At 42.2% G+C, this 23169-nt stretch overlaps 1 protein-coding gene across 1 annotated transcript in view; it reads right to left on the bottom strand.

The window, feature by feature from the left end:
- slco1c1 (solute carrier organic anion transporter family, member 1C1) overlaps positions 1 to 23169 on the bottom strand; it is a 105087-nt gene that overhangs the window by 1364 nt on the left and 80554 nt on the right. The window contains exons 10-14 of the mRNA XM_072241240.1: positions 21514 to 21709; positions 20575 to 20740; positions 17360 to 17538; positions 13212 to 13276; positions 6339 to 6456 (exon numbers count right to left, since the gene is read on the bottom strand). Coding sequence (XP_072097341.1) covers positions 6339 to 6456; positions 13212 to 13276; positions 17360 to 17538; positions 20575 to 20740; positions 21514 to 21709 — 724 coding nt within the window. The remainder of the gene's footprint in view (positions 1 to 6338; positions 6457 to 13211; positions 13277 to 17359; positions 17539 to 20574; positions 20741 to 21513; positions 21710 to 23169) is intronic.

The following is a 23169-nucleotide window of genomic DNA, read 5'->3' as shown; positions in this document are numbered from 1 at the left end:
TCTAATCCTACATCTGTCCCACATTTAATTTTCCTCAGATTCTCATCAAATCCACCAGTTTTCACAACTAAACAGGAGCAATTTAGTGGCACATAGGACAGAGGATTTCCACTTCCTACAAAACCAGTATCAAACCTGGGACAAGGAGTGCTTAATCATTACTGCAGTAGCCATTACAACACTTGCATACAAGTGGTTACTTTTGTGCCAAAATACCCTTGTCATACAATGCATTCATACAAAATACAGTCTGAATGAATCACAGACAGAAGTTCAGTTGGGACAGGAGGAGCACAGACTGGAAGCCATACTATAAGATCATTGGTATTAAACACCTAAGTGTATCAGGTTGCAAGATCTACTGGAAAGATATGGGAAAAGATAGAGTGCATTGCAATTTTTGGATTTGGTTTATTATTAGCACATGTACAGAGGTGACGTGTGGCCAAGTGCTTAAGGCGTTCGTCTAGTGATCTGCAGGTCGCTAGTTCGAGCCTTGGCTGAGGCAGTGTGTTGTGTCCTTGAGCAAGGCATTTAACCACACATTGCTCTGCGATGACACCGGTACCAAGCTGTTTGGGTCCTAATGCCCTTCCCTTGGGCAACATTGGAGGCATGGAGAGGGGAGACTTGCAGCATGGGCAACCGCCGGTCTTCCATACAACCTTGCCAGGCTTGTGCCCTGGAAACCTTCCAAGGTGCAAATCCACGGTCTCACGAGACTAATGGATGCCTATTCTATTCTAACAGAGGCACAGTGAAAAGCATATCTTGTATACTGTTCATACATAAATTTATTACAGTGCTTTGGGGTAGTACAAGATAAAACAATAGCAATTTGGATAGCAGTGGTAGGATAGGACGGAGTCAGCATGGATTTACGAAGGGGAAATCATGCTTGACTAATCTTCTGGAATTTTTTGAGAATGTGACTATGAAAGTGGACATGGGAAAGCCAGTGGATGTAGTGTACCTGGACTTTCAGAAGGCCCTTGATAAGGCCCCACATAGGAGGTTAGTGTGCAAAATTAGAACAAATGGTATTGGGGGTAGGGTACTGACATGGATAGAAAATTAGTTGGCAAACAGGAAACAAAGAGTAGGGATTAATGGGTCCTTTTCTGAATGGCAGGCAGTGACTAGTGGGGTACCGCAAGGCTCGGTGCTGGGACCACGGCTATTTACAATATACATTAATGATTTAGATGAAGGGATTAAAAGTAACATTAGCAAATTTGCAGATGACACAAAGCTGGGTGGCAGTGTGAAATGTGAGGAGGATGTTATAAGAATGCAGGGTGACTTGGACAGGTTGGGTGAGTGGGCAGATGCATGGCAGATGCAGTTTAATGTGGATAAATGTGAGGTTATCCACTTTGGTGGCAAGAACAGGAAGGTAGATTACTATCTGAATGGTTTCAAGTTAGGAAAAGGGGAAGTACAATGAGATCTAGGTGTCTTTGTTCATCAGTCACTAAAAGTAAGCATGCAGGTACAGCAGGTGGTGAAGAAAACTAATGGCATGTTGGCCTTCATAACAAGGGGAGTTGAGTACAGGGGCAAAGAGGTCCTTCTGCAGTTGTACAGGGCCCTGGTGAGATCACACCTGGAATATTGTGTACAGTTTTGGTCTCCAAATTTGAGGAAGGACATCCTAGCTATTGAGGGAGTGCAGCGTAGGTTCACGAGGTTAATTCCCCGGATGGCAGGACTATCATATGTTGAAGGATTGGAGCGACTGGGGTTGTATACATTGGAATTTAGAAGGATGAGAAGGGATCTGATTGAAACATATAAGATTATTAAGTGATTGGACAGGCTAGAAGCAGGAAACATGCTCCCGACATTGGGAGAGTCCAGAACCAGAGGCCACAGTTCAAGAATAAGGGGTAGACAATTTAGAACGGAGTTGAGGAAAAACTTTTTCACACAGAGGATTGTGGTTCTGTGGAATGCTCTGCCTCGGAAAGCAGTGGAGGCCAATCCTCTGGATTCTTTCAAAAAAGAATTAGATAGAGCTCTTAAAGATAGCAGCGTGAAGGGATATGGGGAGAAGACAGGAAAAGGATGATCAGCCATGATCACAGTGAATGGTGGTGCTGGCTCGAAGGGCTGAATGGCCTACTCCTGCACCTATTGTCTATTGTCAAAGAATGTAACAGATACAGAGAAAGTGCAGGTAATAAAGTGCACGTTCATAATGAGGTAGATTGTGAGATCAGGAGTCCATTATTGTTGCACTAGGGAACCATTCAATACTCCTGTGACTAGTGGGGTACCGCAAGGCTCAGTGCTGGGACCCCAGTTGTTTACAATATATATTAATGACTTGGATGAGGGAATTAAATGCAGCATCTCCAAGTTTGCGGATGACACGAAGCTGGGTGGCAGTGTTAGCTGTGAGGAGGATGCTAAGAGGATGCAGGGTGACTTAGATAGGTTGGGTGAGTGGGCAAATTCATGGCAGATGCAACTTAATGTGGATAAATGTGAAGTTATCCACTTTGGTGGCAAAAATAGGAAAACAGATTATTATCTGAATGGTGGTCGATTAGGAAAAGGGGAGGTGCAACGTGACCTGGGTGTCATTATACACCAGTCATTGAAAGTGGGCATGCAGGTACAGCAGGCGGTGAAAAAGGCGAATGGTATGCTGGCATTTATAGCAAGAGGATTTGAGTACAGGAGCAGGGAGGTACTACTGCAGTTGTACAAGGCCTTGGTGAGACCGCACCTGGAGTATTGTGTGCAGTTTTGGTCCCCTAATCTGAGGAAAGACATCCTTGCCATAGAGGGAGTACAGAGAAGGTTCACCAGATTGATTCCTGGGATGGCAGGACTTTCATATGAAGAAAGAATGGATGAACTGGGCTTGTACTCGTTGGAATTTAGAAGATTGAGGGGGGATCTGATTGAAACGTATAAGATCCTAAAGGGATTGGACAGGCTAGATGCAGGAAGATTGTTCCCGATGTTGGGGAAGTCCAGAACGAGGGGTCACAGTTTGAGGATAGAGGGGAAGCCTTTTAGGACTGAGATTAGGAAAAACTTCTTCACACAGAGAGTGGTGAATCTGTGGAATTCTCTGCCACAGGAAACAGTTGAGGCCAGTTCATTGGCTATATTTAAGAGGGAGTTAGATATGGCCCTGGTGGCTACGGGGGTCAGGGGGTATGGAGGGAAGGCTGGGGCGGTGTTCTGAGTTGGATGATCAGCCATGATCATAATAAATGGCGGTGCAGGCTCGAAGGGCCGAATGGCCTACTCCTGCACTTATTTTCTATGTTTCTATGTTTTCTACGTTTCTATGATGGAGTAGAAGTTGTCCTTGAGCCTGGTGGTACATGCTTTCAGGCTTTTCTATCTGCCCAATGAGAAAAGGCAGAAGAGGGAACATCCAGTTGAGTGAAGTGTTTGATTATGCCGGCTGCTTTACTGAGGCGGTGAGGGGTATAGACAGAGTCCATGGAGAGGAAGCTGGTTTTTGCGATGTGCTGAACTGAGTTGACAAGTTTCTATAGTTTCTTGCCATCTTGGGCAGAGCAGTTGCCATACCAAGCCATGATAGAATGTTTTATATGGTCATCATCATCATCATCATGTGCCGTGTCATATGACGTAGGCAATCATGGTCTATGACCACGACTGTTCGTGGCAAACTTTTCTACAGGAGAGGTTTGCTACTTCCTGGGCTTTGATAGGGGTAAGCAGGTAATGGGTATGTCTATTAAATTAATTCCAAGCCTATAGTGGGAGTTATGTAAAAGGATTCTAGATAAAAGCATAAAGGGGCAAAATATATACAAGTGGAAATTAAAATGTAAAGATAGGGTGACTTTACTAGGGTTTTTGACCTGCTATTCAGATTGAGATAAACAGACTGACCTGTACAACACTGCAAATGCATTACTTGTGAACACTTTTCTGCACCAAAAGGCTCCAGAATAATAAACTCCATTAGGTTCAACACAGAATGAACATTATTTGGTGGGCTGTGTTCAGGTTCAATTAGAACAAAAAAAAATGAAATAACCAAAGCTCTAAATTTGGGGCAGGCTGATCCTAACTAATGACACAGACTAGGCAACTCTATTGATAGTCACAGTCGAGTTTATTTCAAATGCACAAGCACATACTCTATAAGCACAGATGCAAAGAAAAACTGGCAGCAGCATCCATAAGAAAAAGATATTAAACAAACTATATGCAATATTTACAAGAAAGAGCACATTGAAACAAAGCCCATTTTAGTGCAAAGTGTTCATACTGTTGCTAATCTGTAGTTAAGAGTTTGGCTGGTTGGTTCAAGAACTGAACAGTTGAAGGGAAATAGGATTTTTTGAGCTCATCATATCAAATCAAAAGAAAAATTCCAAAGCTTGTCAACAATTTACTAAAACTTAAAAACCTAAATTGTGAAGCTGATAAAGTATTTATCCCCTTTGTAATTACAACACTAACTTCCATCAGGTGCAATATTGTATATTACCTTACCAACTCACCCAATTTGTTGCTGTGAAAAATTGGAGGATCACCCAATATTCCCTCTCTCTGTATGGTCCAACAGTCTGGTAGAATTTCAACAGACTAAACCATAATGAAGACACAGAGCATTCAAGACAAGTCTGGGAAATAATAATAGATAAGTATAAAGCTGGGAAAGGGTACAAGACTATCCTGAGGCACTGAACATGCCTCAGAGCTCAGTGCAGACCATTGTGAAAAAGTGGGAAAAATATGAAACCACAGGCACACTGCCTAGATTAGGTCACCCCCTTAAACTTAGTTGCTGGAGAGGAATGGCACTTGCAAGAGAGGTTACTGTGACATCAACAATCACTCTGAATGAGCTGTAGAAGTCAGTGACTGCAATTGGAGATAAAGTTCATGGCTCCCACAATCTCTAAGGCCTTGTATAAAAAGTGTATTTATGGAAGAGTGGCAAGGAAGCAGCCCTTGCACTAAAAAACATATCCTTGCCCATAAAGATTTGCAAAACATCACAAAAGATCCTGTTAAGATGGGAAAGACTGCCTTGTGGTCAGATGAGATTGAAGTGGAGCTTTTTGGCCTCAACAATTAAGCGGTACGTGTAGCGTAAATCTAACGCTGTGCATCAGCCAGGCAACACCATCCTTACTGTAAAGCACGGTGGAGGTAGCATCATGAAATAGAGATGCTTTTCAGGTCAGGATTGTTGGGAAGATGAATGCTGCTGAATGCAGAGATCCTGGATAAAAACCAACTCGTCTCTGTCAGTAAGCTTACACTGGAAGGGAAGTCTGTCTTTCAGCAGGACAATGACTCAAGACACACTGGCAGGGCAACCATGGAGTGGCTTCAAATGAAGAAAGTTGACATCCTTGAGCAGCCCAGTCAGAGTCCTGACCTTAACCCAGTTGACAATCTCCGGCAAGACCTCAAGACTGCTGTCCACTGGCACTCCTCAACTAACCTGGCAGAGCTTGAGCAATTTTGCAAGGAGAAATGAACAAATCTTGCTCTATTACGTTGCGCAAAGACTTATCCAAAAAGAATTCTCTGCGAGAGTTGGTTCAACTAAGTGCTGAGCAAAGTGGAAAGAATACTTTTGAATTCTAAAGCCATGTTGGCCCTTTATGTGATAGAGCAACAAAAGAATCAAAAAGGCAGTTGATGAGCAAGTGACAGATATTAAATTACAAAGATTTAGGAAAATAAGGAAGGGGGGATGGATCGAATAGAATTTTTCTTCTTGTAGAAGCTTCCAGAAGAAGTTGCAGAGATTAGGGGATGCAGCCCAATACATCACAAGAAAATCCCTTCCCATCATCAGTGGTAACTACACAAGGCACCACCTCAAGGAGGAATTATCCAAAGATCAGCACCATCCAGACCATGCCAACTTCTGACAGTTACCATTAGGCAGGAGATATAGAAGCAGGAGGTCCTACAACACCAGATTCAAGAACAGCTCTTCCCCTTCAACCATTCAGTTCTCAGACTGGTACAAGCCAAATCACTACAGTGTAGCAACACTATGACCATTTTTCAGTACAATGGACTTTTTCTAACTCTTTCTTATAAGAATTAAATTTACATATTCTCTTGTGAATTATACCTTTCTGACGTTATGTGCCAGTGATGCTACTGCAAGTAAGTTCTTATTGCATCTGTGCATATGATCATAAACTCAACTTTGACTTAGGTACGGATCGGATCTGATGGGCTCCCTGCATTTAACAATAAATAACCCAGTTGAAGGCCAGTTTATCTTACCTGATTGAAATTCCTTTCCCTTAATATTGATTCCTTTATAAAGACTTGTGTCAACTCAGAGCAGGCAAAAATAAACTTACCTGAAAGCAACAGAGTCATACATTCTGCAGGCCCCTCGCCCCCCGCATTTCTTTGCCCCCCACTTCAGACATGTTCTGTCGATCAAAGCTCCAAAGTAAACTGGGGCTGGGATTCCAGCTGGAAGGGGGGAGAAGTAGTTGGTCATCAATAGTTAATCTTGCAACCACTTACACAATTATGTTAAATTGCTTCAATTTCACGATCACAGATCCACATTATCCCTACACACATCTTGTTCTGTTGGGTTCGCGTTATTTTTAAAAGCATATTTAAATGCATTATGCACAAGATGCCAGAGGCTTGAAATCTTTTTTACATGGCTTGTTTGTGTTTACCTAATGGAATATAGTGCGGTTGAATACATCACGGGAAATGGGAACATTCAGCCGTGCAACTTTTAGTCAGCACCTCTTTATCCTCCCACTCTAATGATCCTGTGAGAGCATAGCCTCAGATTTAATCATTCCCTTTACTACCCATGGGTTACTTTGCTGAGAAATAATGTTAGCTATGTTCTGGGGCTACTTGGAGTCTTAATCAATATGTGGATAAAAGGAAGGGAACATGGCCTATGAGGAGCAAACACCAGTCAAGGCCAACTGAGCTTACTCATCTCTTGCACTTCTATGGAGTGGCTATGGTTATACTGTTGACTCTGCAACTTTAAACAAAGGAAATTTATACTCTGGAAATGACTTCAATTTGGCATCGTTTTAAGGTGATAAGGTGGAAGTTTAAAGTGTATTTTGAAAGAGTTTAGAAGAATGAGAGGTGATCTCATGGAAACCTATTGAATATTGGAAGGAATAGATGGAGTGGACATGCAGAGGATGTTTCCAATAGTGGGGCAGTCTAGTACCTGGAGGGCACAGCCTCAGAATAGTTGAATGTCCCATAGTAGGGAGATAAGGAGGAATTTCTTTAACCTGGTAACAAATTCAGAGCAAGAAGGCTGCGAGTAAATGGCTGATTTTCGGAGCCAAGGCAGTTATTACCACTTGGGGTAAAAGAGGGGCAAAACTGTGCAGGCGCGTGACATCAGCCAGCAGAGTGCGAAAGGTTTAAAAAGAAGACCGCTATATCCAGCGGGCAGTGGAGTGAAAGGCAGCTGAGTGAAAGGGCTTTGGCTCAATGGGCTTAGACGGTAATGGGATGAGGCGAGGTAGGTTTACCGGTGTTATTTGCGGAAAGGAGGAAGTATGTGTGTGAGGCTGGTTTTTTGTGCTCGGTGTCAGATGTGGGAGGTCCTGGAGTCTCCCAGCCTCCTGGACAGCCATATCTGCACCAGGTGTATCGAGCTACAGCTCCTAAGGGACTGAGTTAGGGAACTGGAGATGCAGCTCAATGACGCTCGCCTGATCAGTGAGAGCGAGGAGGTGATAGAAGGGAGTTATAGGCAGGTGGTCACACAGGGGCCACCGGAGACAGACAAATTGGTCACAGTCAGGAGGGGGAAGGGGAAGAGTCGGGCATTAGAGAGTACCCCTTTGGCTGTACCCCTTGACAATAGGTACTCCTGTTTGAGTACTGTTGGGGGGGACAGCCTACCTGGGGGAAGCGACAGTGGCCGTGCCTCTGGCACAGAGTCTGGCCCTGTGGCTCAGAAGGGTAGGGAAAGGAAGAGGATGGCAATAGTGATAGGGGACTCTATAGTTAGGGGGTCAGACAGGCAATTCTGCAGACGCAGGAAAGAAACTTGGATGGTAGTTTGCCTCCCAGGTGCCAGGGTCCGGGATGTTTCAGGTCACGTCCAAGATATCCTGCAGTGGGAGGGAGAACAGCCAGAGGTCATGGTACATGTTGGTACTAATGACATAGGCAGGAAAAGGGAAGAGGTCCTGAAAAAAAGAGTACAGAGGGTAAGGAAGGAAGTTGAGGAGCAGGACTGCAAAGGTAGTAATCTTGGGATTACTGCCTGTGCCACGCGACAGTGAGAATACAAATAGAATGAGGTAGAGGATAAAGGCGTGGCTGAGGGATTGGAGCAGGGGGCAGGGATTCAGATTTCTGGATCATTGGGACCTCTTTTGGGGCAGGAGTGACCTGTACAAAAAGGACAGGTTGCACTTGAATCCCAGGGGTCCAATATTCTGGCGGGGAGGTTTGCTAAGGCTACTGGGGAGAGTTTAAACTAGAATTATTGGGGGGTGGGAACTGAACTGAAGAGACTGGGGAAGAGGAGGTTGGCTCACAAATAGAGAAAGCTTGTAGACAGTGCGAGATGGAGGATAGGCAAGTGATAGGGAAGGGATGCGCTCGGACCGAAGGTTTGAGATGCGTCTATTTTAATGCAAGGAGTGTTGTGAACAAAGCGGATGAGCTTAGAGCGTGGATCAGTACTTGGAGATATGATGTTGTGGCCATTACAGAGACTTGGATGTCTCAGGGACAGGAATGGTTACTTCAAGTGCCGGGTTTTAGATGTTTCAGAAAGGACAGAGAGGGAGGCAAAAGAGGTGGGGGCATGGCACTGTTGATCAGAGATAGTGTCATGGCTGCAGAAAGGGTGGACTCCATGGAGGGTTTGTCTATGGAGTCTCTGTGGGTGGAGGTTAGGAACAGGGAGGGGTCAATAATTTTACTGGGTGTTTTTTATAGGCCACCCAATAGTAACAAGGATATAGAGGAGCAGATAGGGAAATAGATCCTGGAAAGGTGTAATAATAACAGAGTTGTCGTGATGGGAGATTTTAATTTCCAAAATATCGATTGGCATCTCCCTAGAGCAAGGGGTTTAGATGGGATAGAATTTGTTAGGTGTGTTCAGGAAGGTTTCTTGACACAATATGTAGATAAGCCCACAAGAGGAGAGGCTGTATTCGATTTGGTATTGAGAAATGAACCTGGTCAGGTGTCAGATCTCTCAGTGGGAGAGCATTTTGGAGATAGTGATCATAATTCTATCTCCTTTACAATAGCAATGGAGAGAGATAGGAACAGACAAGTTAGAAAAGCATTTAATTGGAGTAAGGGGAATTATGAGGCTATCAAGCAGGAAATTGGAAGCTTAAATTGAAAACAGATGTTCTCAGGGAAAAGTATGGAAGAAATGTGGCAAATATTCAGGGGATATTTGTGTGGAGTTCTGCATAGGTACAGTCCCACGAGACAGGGAAGTTATGGGAGGGTACAGGAACAGTGGTGTACAAAGGCTATAATAAATCTAGTCAAGAAGAAAAGAAAAGCTTACAAAAGGTTCAGAGAGCTTGGTAATGTTAGAGAATGTTAGGAAGGAGCTTAAGGAGGAAATTAGGAGAGCCAGAAGGGGCCATGAGCCAGAAGGGGCCATGAAACCCTAAGGCATTCTACAAGTATGTGAAGAGCAAGAGGATAAGATGTGAAAGAATAGAACCTATCAAGTGTGACAGTGGGAAAGTATGTATGGAACCAGAAGAAAGAGCAGAGGTACTTAATGAATATTTTACTTCAGTATTCACTATGGAAAAGGATCTTGGTGATTGTAGTGATGACTTGTAGCAGACTGAAAAGCTTGAGCATGTAGATATTAAGAAAGAGGATGTGTTGGAGCTTTTGGAAAGCATCAAGTTGGATAAGTTGCCGGGACCGGATGAGACGTACCCCAGGCTACTGTGGGAGGCGAGGGATGAGATTGCTGAGCCTCTGGCATTGATCTTTAATCATCAATGAGGATGGAAGAGGTTCCGGAGGATTGGTGGGTTGCGGATGTTGTTCCCTTATTCAAGAAAGGGAGTAGAGATAGCCCAGGAGATCATAGACCAGTGAGTCTTACCTCAAGTGGTTGGTAAGTTAATGGAGAAGATCTTGAGAGGCAGGATTTATGAACATTTGGAGAGGTATAATATGATTAGGAATAGTCAGCATGGCTTTGTCAAGGGCGGTCATGCCTTACAAGCCTGATTGAATTTTTTGAGGATGTGACTAAACACATTGATGAAGGAAGAGCAGTAGATGCAATGTATATGGATTTCAGCAATGCATTTGGTAAGGTACCCCATGCAAGGCTTATTGAGAAAGTCAGGAGGCATGGGATCCAAGGGGACATTGCTTTATGGATCCAGAACTGGCTTGCCCACAGAAGGCAAAGAGTGGTTGTCGACGGGTCATATTCTGCATGGAGGTCGGTCACCAGTGGAGTGCCTCAGGGATCTGTTCTGGGATCCTTACTCTTCATGATTTTTATAAATGACCTGGATGAGGAAGTGGAGGGATGGGTTAGTAAGTTTGCTGATGACACACAGGTTGGAGGTGTTGTGGATAGTGTGGAGGGCTGTCAGAGGTTACAGCGGAACTGGGCTGAGAAGTGGCAGATGGAATTCAATCCAGATAAGTGTGAAGTGGTTCATTTTGGTAGGTCAAATATGATGGTGGAATATAGTATTAATGGTAAGACTCTCAAAGGACACTCCATAGGACACTCAAAGCTGCTATGCAGGTTGACCCTGTGGTTAAGAAGGCGTACGGTGCATTGGCCTTCATCAATCATGGAATTGAATTTAGGAGCTGAGAGGTAATGGTGCAGCTATAGAGGACCCTGGTCAGACCCCACTTGGAGTACTGTGCTCAGTTCTGGTCGCCTCACTACAGGAAGGATGTGGAAGCCATAGAAAGGGTGCAGAGGAGATTTACAAGGATGTTCCCTGGATTGGGGAGCATGCCTTATGAGAATAGGTTGTACGAACTCGGCCTTTTCTCCTTGGAGCAACGGAGGATGAGAGGTGACCTGATAGAGGTGTATAAGATGATGCGAGGCATTGATTATGTGGATAGTCAGAGGCTTTTTCCCAGGGCTGAGATGGTTGCCACAAGAGGACACAGGTTTAAGGTGCTGGGGAGTAGGTACAGAGGAGATGTCAGGGGTAAGTTTTTTATGCAGAGAGTGGTGAGTGTGTGGAATGGGCTGCCGGCAACAGTGGTGGAGGCAGATACGATAGGGTCTTTTAAGCAACTTTTAGATAGGTACATGGAGCTTAACGAAATAGAGGGCTATAGGTAAGCCTAGTAATTTCTAAGGTAGGGACATGTGCGGCACAACTCTGTGGGCCGAAGGGCCTGTATTGTGCTGTAGGTTTTCTATGTTTCCAGATCTGTGGAATTCAATGTTACAGATGGCTGTGAAGGCAAAGTGAGTGGGTATATTTAAAGCACAACTTGGTAGCTATTTAATTAATAAAGGCATCAAAAGTGATCGGGAGAAAGCAAGAGAATCGAGTTGAGAAGGAAAATAAAACAGCCATGATGGAATGCCAGAGCAGAGTTGTTGGGTTGAATGGCATAAATCTGCTCCTATGTCTTATGGTATATGTAGGCCACACACTAACACAGAGCAGTACATGGCTGGAACTTGCTGCAGGTGTGCTAGTGGCAGCAGGGATACAGTGGTATGCAAAAGTTTGGGCACCCCGGTCAAAATTTCTGTTACTGTGAATAGCGAAGCAAGTCAAAGATGAACTGATTTCCAAAAGGCATAAAGTTAAAGATGACACATTTCCTTAATACCTTAAGCAAGAAAACTTTTTTATTTCTGTCTTTTACAGTTTCAAAATAACAAAAAAGGAAAAGGGCCTGAAGTAAAAGTTTGGGCACCCTGCATGGCAGTACTTAGTAACACCCCCTTTGGCAAGTATCACAGCTTGTAAACGCTTTTTGTAGCCAGCTAAGAGTGTTTCAATTCTTGTTTGGGGGATTTTGGGGGAAATCAGTTCATCTTTTACTCTCTTCGCTATTCACTGTAACAGAAATTTTAACCGGGGTGCCCAAACTTTTGCATGCCACTGTATGTAAGCAAATATGGACAGGCAGAAGGGATGAGCCTAATTTGGCATCATGCCCGGCACAATATTGCGGGCCAAAAGGCCTGTTCTTGTGCTGTCAGGTGTGATGCAACATGGATAGATCTCTGTTCACCCTGCACTCAAATTCTGTGCTATATTTTTGCTAAGGAGAGGGAAAAAAAAAGAAAATAAAGTTGCCTGGACACTATTGGATGATGAGGCCTAGCACAGGTCAGCCATGGTCAAATTGGATGACAGGGCAGACCTGAGGGTCCTGTTGACTTACTCATGCTCCTGTTTCCTTATAGTATGTCACTGCACCTCTGCAGTGGTTTGCACACCATCCCTCAAATTATATCAGGTATTTCATCAAACCTTTTTTTGTCTTTGTGGAAGTGGAGAGTGAGGTTCTAAATCTGGCGGGAGCAAGGGATGTTGGAAATGGAGAGGGTGGAGCACTGTGGGGAGGGATGTGGGACAGATAGCAGAGTGATGGTGGGGGTGGAGGTGACATTGCTGTAGACACAGACAGCCTGAAGTACCAGACAAGGTCATTTCATTCCAAACAATTGGTTTATTTTTCATTACAAAATGTCTCTCTCGTACTTCCCGCTCCCTCCCCTCTGCCTTTTGCTTTTCCCAACTACGTGCCCCCTCTCTCCATGCTCCCTTCCAACTCTCAGTCCACAGTAGTGACCCACATCAGTATCAAGTTTGAATCACTCACATATGTCATAAAATTTGTTTTTTTTGTATCAGCAGTACAGTGTAATACATAAAATTACTACAGTTCTGTGCAAAGGTCTTTGGCACCTTAGCTAGATATAAATACCCTCAATGATCTAACAACCCCCTCCACCAGACTTCTGGGATAGAGAGTGCCAGAGATTCACCATTCTGTGAGAAGTTGTTCCCGTGCAGTACAGTTTTAATCTTTTAACTATGTCTCCTTGTTCCAAAATTCTCCCATTGAAATTGACATTTCATTTCAAGCTGCATCTTTTGTAGACAGTAAAGAATTTTAAGGAGGGAGGAAATTACTGCATTATAGTTCCATTCTGCACATGACCCATTCTTGAAAAATTAATAATCTTAAGAAGGGAAAATAAAGTGACTCACCAAGTAATCTAACTATCAAGATTTGCATACCTATTGCCAATGGTTTTAGCTCTGGTTCAGTGCATCTAGTGACAAAAGTAAACATTGTTGTCAACATAAAAAAAAATGCAGAGAAACAAAACAACTGCATATTATCTTAACTAACCAAGCCTCCTCACCTTGTGGGCAGAAGTGCAGGCTTGGATACAGGAATATTATCCACACTCAAATAACAAAAATGTTAGACTCTATTCAATTGAGAGGAAATGCAATCTACGAAAGACATAATTGAAGGGGAACACGAATGATAGTAAGATCTGTCAGCTGTGCGAAAAGATCTTACAGTCAGCAAGATAGACTTTACTGATAGAAAATAGAACAATAAAATACAGGCTTAGGCTTTTTGGCCTACAATGTGGTGCTAAACTAATTAAGTTAATAATGCCTGATTATACTAATCTCCTGCCTATCTAAGAGCAATTTAAATACCTCCATTATATCTGCTCTACCACCACCCCAACAGTGCATTCCAGGCACCGGACCACTCTGCGCTGTCTCACACATCCCTTTTGAACATTCAGCTCTCACCTTAAATAGTACTAAGCATTTCTACCACTCAACTATCTATACCTCTCAGAATTTACTATACTTCCAACAGGTCTCCCTTCAGTCTCTGCTGCTCCAGAGGAGAAAACCCTAGTTTGTCCAACCTCTCCTTAGAGACCATGTCCTCTAATCCAGGCAGTATCCTGATAAACTTCTTCTGAAAGACAGGCAAGATTTTCCAATACATCCCATACGCTAAGTACCTCCAGGGAGACAAGGAGCTATTTTACCAAGCAAACTTTCTGTAATGTAGACAGTTTACACAGAAGCATGGATCACAAAACTGGCTCTCCACACTTATAGCAAACGTATGATGTCCTCATCTACACAGACTCCTAAATTTTCCTCAGAATGTTAATTGTGACCAAAGACTGCAAGAGATGAATTTACAGCAGTAAGGATCAAATTATGCAAAGGACAGTTTAATCATAAATGTTCATAATTATTGTTATTAACAGAAGCTGTTGCCTGAATCTTTGTTGAGTTTGTTGCATGTTTGTACACCTTAAGAACATAATTAGAGTTTATTCCACGATTCAATAAGATCACTGCTAATCTGATCATTGGCCCAATTCCCTTTTTCAAAAATCTAGTAATCTTAGCATTGAGTATGGTTAGTGACCTCATTTTTAAACTTGTAACAATGCACCCTTGCTTCAGATTTTCCACTAGTAGAATCTATATTTCAAGGACCTCTTTATGCACAGTTACAAGGTTAAAATTGAGGTCATTAGCTATACTCAGGGCCGAGATTTCTAGATATTTTAATGATAAAAGAATTAGGCCAATGACCAGTTTGGCCATTTCAAGATCATCTTCAGATCTCTGGTGTATAGAATTCTAAAAACTTGCAACTCTCATCATCTCTGACTTAAATACAAACCCCTTTATTACAAAACCACACCCTTGTATTGTAGGTTCTGCTGTTGGAAGAAACATCCTCAAGACTTCTGCTTTGTGAAGCTCCCTCAGCAAGGTGGGCCTAAGGACCTGTTTCTACACTATATGTCTCCATAACACTCACTAAGTTGAAATTCAGTGGTATTTTTTTACTTCTTCCATTTGTGCTTTCCCTCTCCCCAGCTAGCCATCATGTCAGGGAGCTGCAGAGAACAATTGACTTACTGAGTCAAAGTGAACAATAAAATGTCAAACTCTTTCTTCTACAATTTGTCACTAAGCACTGTATGATTTCCACAGGAGGCTTGTGCTGAGCCGTCGCTGTAGGTTGCCTGATTAAATTAGGTTTAAAGCTATTTGTTACAGCGATGGCTCATATCAATTGTCCTCTACAATGGCCGTGTTATTCTGAGTAATGATAACATTTTTAAAAATTAACAAGTTACTTAAGCTGTTCAATTCATCTGGCCTCGTTGCATGCTGAAATCATTATGCCTCCACTGTAGTCACATTACTCAGCTCAGATCTCTACATTTTGCTATCTTCTCTCTCTTCCCTATTCCAATATAGATCTTCATTAAAATTATAACATTTAAAAGACACAGTAAGAAAGGTTTAGAATATGCACCAAATGGGACAAAGTTAAATGGGAATCTTGGATCATTTGGGCAGAAAGGCCTGTTTTCAGCTGGTATGATTCTAATCAAATATTGGAGCATTCTTCCAATACCTGGGAAGAATTGTATCTAATTACCGCAGCATCTACAAACCGCATATATCAAGGAATGAGATGGATTGGCAATAGCTCAGAGCATGGGACCATTGAAGATTATTGTTAGAAGCATAAAAGTGAGTGATCTAGACAAAATAAATGGGAAGAACTTGCTTTTTTCAGCCATGGTCTCAGAAACCAAGAGGTATAGATTTCGACCAGAAGGAATAACAAGGGGGGAAGCCTGAAAGGGGAAATGAGGGGTAGAAAGCTACTCAGTCTGAAGTTCACTGCCTGTAAGGATGATAGATGCAAAAACTGTCTCCACAAGATTCAGAGGAGGGCACATCTGAAAGGATAATTAACATTTCAGCAAGATGGCCTTGTCTAAAGAACACTTTCAACAGGTGCTTCTTGACCCATTGAATTCCTCCAGCAGCTTGTTTTTGTTTCCGTAAACTGGAGAAAACAGTCTGCCTTCTTCAGCTTACACAGTAGCTTATAAAGCTGAAGTTAATATTCATCGCCTGTAACCAGTGATTTTACTTTGCAATCATTGCTTGGACCAAATAAGTATTATGTATTCGATTACAGGAGTCAGCATGCAGTATGGAGAATATTTGCACAGGAGTTGGTGCTGATACCTTCCAGCTTTTGTGTAATGCTAGGCTCCTTTGTGTAAATCCAATTAGTCCTGCAACATTGCTCCACTTTCTAAACTTTGCAAACATTGATATTAAACTCCTGAATTACTGACCCAAAAAAATCTAATGAATTTAGTGTTCTTGAAATTAGTGAAGGTACCAAGGCATGAGGATAATATATTGCCATTTGGAAATGGGAGGAAAAATAAAATCTTTTTAAAGTCGAGGTTGAAGTTTTCTTTATTAGCAAGGGGCTCAAAGGTTATGGGGAGAAGGCAAAAGAATGGAGTTGAGAGGGATAATATATCAACCACAATCAAGTGGCAGAGGAGACCTGATGGGTCAAATATCCTAATGCTACTGCTATGTCTTATGGATTTATTATATGATGAACTGCTATCGACACAAAAGGTTAACAGTGTTTACCTCCAAAAACTTAGTGAGTATTTCCAGTTCCCCAGCACCCAAAGTATTTTGCTTAGGGATTCAAAGTTACTACAGCAAGGTACAAGAAGCTCTCGTGTGGGAGTGAGGCTTATCTGCTGGTCCAAAGCCACTTCTGCCATTTGATTGTGATTGGTGCGTTAGAAATCTGTAGCGGCTCTTCCCATTGGTTACCTTGTGTGCCACGTGTCTGGTTTCAAACATCCCAGGTACAAAGAGTAGCCCGGGTGGGAGGTTTGCTCTTTTTTTTGCCCCTTTGTGTCTTTGGGGAACACTGTCCTTGGGAAGGCTGCTCAATGTGGACTTATAACTTAAAGTATCTGTTTGTTGAATATTTAGTTTTGTAGTTTGTGTTACTTGGGGGAAATTAAATGCTTGGTCAAATTTTTTACTGTTTGTAAATAAATGACTAATATATTTATTTGCAGTCAGTGTTTTCTGTCTCACTTGCCAGACGTGTGAACCTGCTTCAACATTACACAATCTTAATGAATTTCCCAAAAATTACTGAGACATATAATAGACTGTTAGTGGAATTTTAACACTGACATCAACAGTTTCATAGGTTGGCAAGCCTGGATCCATTACAAACACAAAAGATTCTGCAGATGCTGAGAATCTACAGCAGCACACAAAATAGCAGAGTACCTCAGCAGGTCAGGTAGCACCTATGCAGAGGAATAAACAGTCGGTGTTTTTGGGACGAGACCCTTCATCAGGTCTCAGCCCGAAACGCCAACTCTTTATTCCCTTCCATAGATGCTGCCTGACCTGCTGAGCTCCTCCAGCCTTTTGCGTGCAGCCTTTATCTATTATATTCATGGGTGTAGATGTAGACTGTCAAGTATAAATAAAGTCTTCACCTGAGTAAGAGCATGTATCCGGGAACAGAGCCAAAGGAGGAACTAAAAGCACTCAGAACACTAAATGCCATGTAGTAGAAGAAATATTTTTCACAATCGGCTGATTTAGGACATTGTCCTAGACGGGCTGAAGAATTTGTGGCCATCAGAGCAGAAATACAGCTGCAGTTGTGGAACTTCTAAATAAAAAGACAAACCACAATATTTCAACTCCAGCCAGACATGAGGGACTGTAACATTTCCAGCCACGCTATGAAATTAAAGAGCAAAGGAGACATACATGAATATTTTTGTTCTGTGCTGAGTTCAGGGCGGGGTGGGGGGGGTCACAAGAATGCTATAAAATGGTAACAGCAATATTATGGCCTTGTTTATTTCTTCAGATTTTATTTCCAGTGAGTCAAATGATGTGAGCAAAGGTGTTAATTAAACATTACTTCATCACACTCGGAGCAGAGTTAACCCATTATTGAGAATTGCCAGATTAGTTACAAAGAGCAAGACGAAGAACTATTGCAACAAAGAAGTTGGGAAAAAATTGTTCTAGAAGACAAAAAACATAATATACAGTGGTTTCAGTACAAGCTCATCCCTATTACAATGCAATCAGTGCCAACGTACACTCAGTGGCCACTTTGCTAGGTACACCTGTACACCTACTAATGCAAATATCTAACCAGCCAATCATGTGGCAGCAACTCAATGCGTAAAAGCAGGCAGACATGGTCAAGAGGTTCAGTTGTTGATCAGACCAAGCACTAGAAATGGAAAGAAATGTGATCTAAATGATCTTGACTGTGGAATGATTGTTTGTGCCAGATGGAGTGGTTTGAGTATTTCGAAAATGATCTTCATGGACATAGTCTCTTGAATTTATAGAGAATGGAGTAAAAAAAAACAAAATTACATCCAATGAGTGGCAGTTCTGAGGGTGGAGATGCCTTGTTGATGAAAGAGGTCAGAGGAATACGGCCGGACTGGTACAAGCTGACAGGAAGGTGACAGTAATTCAAATATCCACACGTTTTGACAGTGGTGTGCAGAAGAGTGTATCTGAATGCACAGCTTCAAGTGAATGGGTTGCCGCAGCAGAAGATCGCAAATATACATTCTGTGGCCTTTGTTTTAGGTGGAGAGGGTACCTAATAAAGTGGCCTCTGAGTGTATTTTCCTTTTTGTACTCCTCTCCTCTCTGAGATCCACCCTCAGCCTTCTCCACTCCAAAGTAAACAAACCCAATCTATTTCCTCTCCGTTTTTCACAAACAGTCCATTCGATACAGCACCCTGGTGAATCTCCTCCGCATCCTCTCCAGAGCAATCATGTCTATATCAGTTCTTTGAGAGTGAATCTGAATGTGATCTGTGCACACTAACACTGAGCAATCACATCTGTACTTAATATAGATGTGACATAGAATATGCTCCTCCTCTTCACTTTCCAAGCTGCTGACTTTATAAGAACTCCATTTTATGTCCAATATATTCTTGCAATCAACCAAACCTGTAGCCACTTGAATCTGAGCTTTTAGTGATGTGTTTCTCAAGATTATTTGTTTTCTCTGCTGGATATCATCTTGCATGACCTTTTTAGAATAGCTGAACTCATTTGTAGTTTTCAATTATTTTTAACATGCACGTGTCCTGCATCAGGCGCATATTTTGCTTTATACTTTGATATACTTGTTGCACTTGTTTGACTTGCATACTTTAAATTCTAACTGAGGTTGAAATGAATGTTCTGTTCTGTCAGCTGGCACAATTTGTGATGCGCAAATTAAATTCCAGGTGTAGACATTGTGACGGCTACTGCCAGCTGTGACAATGTTGAAGTCCAGCCCCATAACCCTTGATGCCCTGACTAATCAAGTACTCATCAACCTCTACTTTAAATATACCCAAATACTTGGCCTCCACTGCTGTCTGTGACAATGAATTCCACAGATTCACCACGATCTAGCTAAAGAAGTTCCTTCTCATCTCTGTTCTAAAGGGTGACCTTCTATTCGGAGACTGTACCAATCGGTCCTAGAATTCCCTCCTATAGGAAACATCCACTCCACGTCCACTCAATCTCCTCATGTAAACATTTGATAGGTTTCACTGAAGGACCCACTCATTCTTCAAAACTCCAGCAAGTAGAAGCCCAAAGTCATCAAATATTCCTCATACATTAACCCTTTTATTCCCGGGATCATTCTCATGAACCTCCTCTGGCCCTTCTCCAATGCCAGCAGATCCTTTCTTAGATAAGGGGCCCAAATATTCCAAGTGCAATATGACCAATGCCTTATAAAACCTCAGCTGTATTGCTAGCAGCAATAGCCTCCCCCATAGGAAGAGGCAAGCCATTTGGTCTCTCAAGCCTGTTATGTCATTCAACAAGTTCACAGTTAGGTAAGAATGAACTTCTCCATCCTCTACCTCACTGCCTCATGTGACATGTTCACTTTCTGATGGGAACATGACCAAATTGCTTTAAATAGCCATCAGTCTCCTCATCTTGATTAGTCTTGAATTACATTTCTATTGATTAATACAAAGCATCAATTTTCATATTCAAAGATAGCTTATCAATCAACAATTGGCATTTCATTGCATATCTTACTGCAGACTACTTTCATTCAATGAGTAATATTTACAAAGATGAAAATATTAGCACAACTATCTCTGCACTCTGAGACATTTTCAATAAAACTAGTGCAAATTATTGAGTGGTTTCTTAGAATTGTTTAATAAAGGTGAGAACACCAAAGTTGCAAGAAGATAGTTTTGGAGTAATCAAGATGACAATAATAAGAAGCCATGGTTAAAAGAATAAAGATACAAAAATAAAGAGTCGAAAAGTCAGGAGAATGACTTTGAGGTGGATAATAAATCAACCATGACAGAATGGCAGAGTAGACATGATGGCTGAATGGCCTAATTCTGCTCCCATGTCTTATAGTCTCAATGTCACCCATCTGCAGTATTGATATGATATAAAACTCACTCGCAGGAAGAAAAAAAGCTAATATTATAGATTTAACTGGACATTTAGATGTAAAATAGGAGTTGGAGGAATTTGGGACAAAGGCAATTGAGTGGAATTAGGACAAGTTACCTCGCAAAGGGTGAACGTCAACAAACCTATTCAACCTAATGTTCTGATTTGGAACTCACTTGCATTTCTGAAGATGGGTTGTTAGTCACAACAATACAATCAAAAGCTCTTACTGTATTCTTCCCCACTCCAGAAGATGTCTTGCACCCAGCGAGACATGGTGTTACATATGTCATCTCATTTCCAGCACAAATGGGCTCCCACTGTGTTTGTGAGCAAGAGCATCCAATGTTACAGTCCTGGTACAGGCCATCTCCCTCAAAGGAGATATGGGGCTTGCTAGGAAACAATGCAAAGGTTCAATAAATCAGTCAAGAAGAGGTGACTTGGCACTGTCAAAAGAGTAAACAAGAAACATTTTATTCTTGGAGCCTATGGCAGACATCGACCCCCTCCACACTGATTTGCTCTGTCACTGGCTCTCCTGTAGGATCCTAGGTACACAGTGCCTTGGTGGCAGATGAGGCAGTGATGTTACCTTGCTCACTCATAAAGGTTTGATGACGTCAGGAACATGAAAAGAAAATACACAAGAGTTTTACATCTTTTCTTCCCCCGCTTGATACTAATTTGAAACTGAGCATTTGGGCATCTTTGGATCATTGTCCAAATTGGAAAAATTACCTTAGAGAAGGAATGGTGCAAGAGGGATCTCACGCATTGTTACAAGTGCCTGACAGCAGAAAGGATTCTAAACAATTGGATCAACACACAGGACTGAACTGGAGCGGACTAAATTTTCAGCAAAACATATTGTATAAAATTAGACAATAAAATTGCAAGTACAGGTCGACCTTCACTAATCCAGCGCCATTGGGACCTGAGGAATGCTGGATTAGTGAAAATGCCGAACTACAGAAGGATCTCATTAAGCAATAGCTAACCTTCACTAATCAGGCACCATTGGGACCTGAGGAGTGCCAGATTAGTGAAAATGCCGAATTACAGAAGGATCACATTAAGCATAATCAGTGCCGTATTATCGAAGGAACTGGATTACAGGTAGTCGGATTAGTGAAGGTCGACCTGTAGTCCGGTAAATTAGGACTCACCCTTCATAGGAGACGGTTAAACCAGCCACGTGAGAATTGTCACAGCCCATTCCAAAGTAGGTGAGTGACAGTAACCAACCCAAGGTATTGCAGCAAATGCTCATCTTTACAGCTTGAATAATATTCATTTTGAATCTTTTCATCACCAAACCACCAAAGAAAATTCCAAGGCACACTGCAGGGATGTTTATGAGTCCTGAAAGAATAAAAATAGTGAAATGTACAAAATTTCTCAGACTACTTGACTCAACTCACACCATAGGAAGTTGTCTCTTGGCTCATTGTGAAAGAGTTCTCACTATCATTCTTGCATTCCTTTCTATAGTGGGAGATTTTTTTAATGTCAATAAACCTTAATGAGAATTATTTTGTGAAATCACCACTGAATCTCCTACTACTTGTTCATTGCGTACAAGATCTGTGTGTAATAAAACAATTCTAATCAAATTCCTGCTGCAACACAACACACCTCTTGCCCACTTTCAAGGAGAAATTTCACATCACATGGTCCCTAGTGACTGGAGTATGACCCGATCCAATCCAAGATCCGCTTTAAAAGGTACTGTGCATATCAAATGGGTGTATGATCCTTAAGTTAGCAATCAAAGGTTGCCAGAGAATTAATTTATCAACATGCTTGTAATGTTAGGAGGAGAATTATCAAACCAAATCTGAATATATTCTTGTCATTTGGAAGCTGCTAATGTGAGACAATACTACACCAAATCGCAGGACCCCTAGGGCGTTAGGACGTGAGGAACCAAAGCAATCCAGCTCCTTGCACTTGCTCTACTATTTGACAAGATTCCAAGCATTTTCATCGCACCCCTTCGCCACAGCAACTCCACATCCTTCAATACCTTTAATGTTTGTTGATTCCTACTTTCAACATATTCAGTGACTGGGTCACATATATCAGACATTCTACCCTCCCGGAAGTTCTGGGAGTCTCCCGCAGATGAATAGTGGCTCCCTGATGCCCGCAAATTATATACAATATCACAGAAATCAATTTTTTTGAGAGCGAACGAGTGAGAGAAAGCAAGAGAGAGCGCGGGAGCGACCACAAGAGAGCACGCGCGCGCGAGAGAAAGCAAGCGAGAGCGACAGCGCGCCATGGCGGAGTGTTCCAAAAAAATATAAAACGTGTGTCACCCCAGACTACCCTAAAGTGTACCCCTGCCTAATAGGGGTCAAAATAATGACAGTGTTGCTCGCTGCATTGTTTGCAACAGTGACTTTTCTATTGCCCATGGTGGGTTAAAATGTAAAAGACATGTTGAGGTGAGTTTAACAGGTGTCATTCGTTCATTAGCATAGCTTACGTTATTTAAACTAGCTGGTTAGCTGCTAAGGAGCTACTCTGTTGCAGACATCCCACCTCTCCCGGAAGTCTCCTGCAAATTGATGGTGCTACCTCCCTGAAATGAGATTTTGCAGGGTGGGATGTCTGCATGTATTATCTCTTTTGCAGTATACAAGCACTTATTGAAGACAATATGCACACTGCACTTATGGTTCATGCCTCACATTCTGGCCTGCACTCACTTCCAGTATCAATGAGTGAAAGGAAGGGCAGGGAGAAGAGGCGTAAATGGGAGATCAAGAAGATGCATGTGGATCGATACATCTTCTGTTTGTTTCCTTAAAGCCACA

The sequence above is a fragment of the Mobula birostris genome, chromosome 23 (genome assembly GCF_030028105.1).
Source record: "Mobula birostris isolate sMobBir1 chromosome 23, sMobBir1.hap1, whole genome shotgun sequence".
Taxonomy (NCBI): domain Eukaryota; kingdom Metazoa; phylum Chordata; class Chondrichthyes; order Myliobatiformes; family Myliobatidae; genus Mobula; species Mobula birostris.
This window is presented reverse-complemented; position numbering and strand designations above follow the sequence as displayed.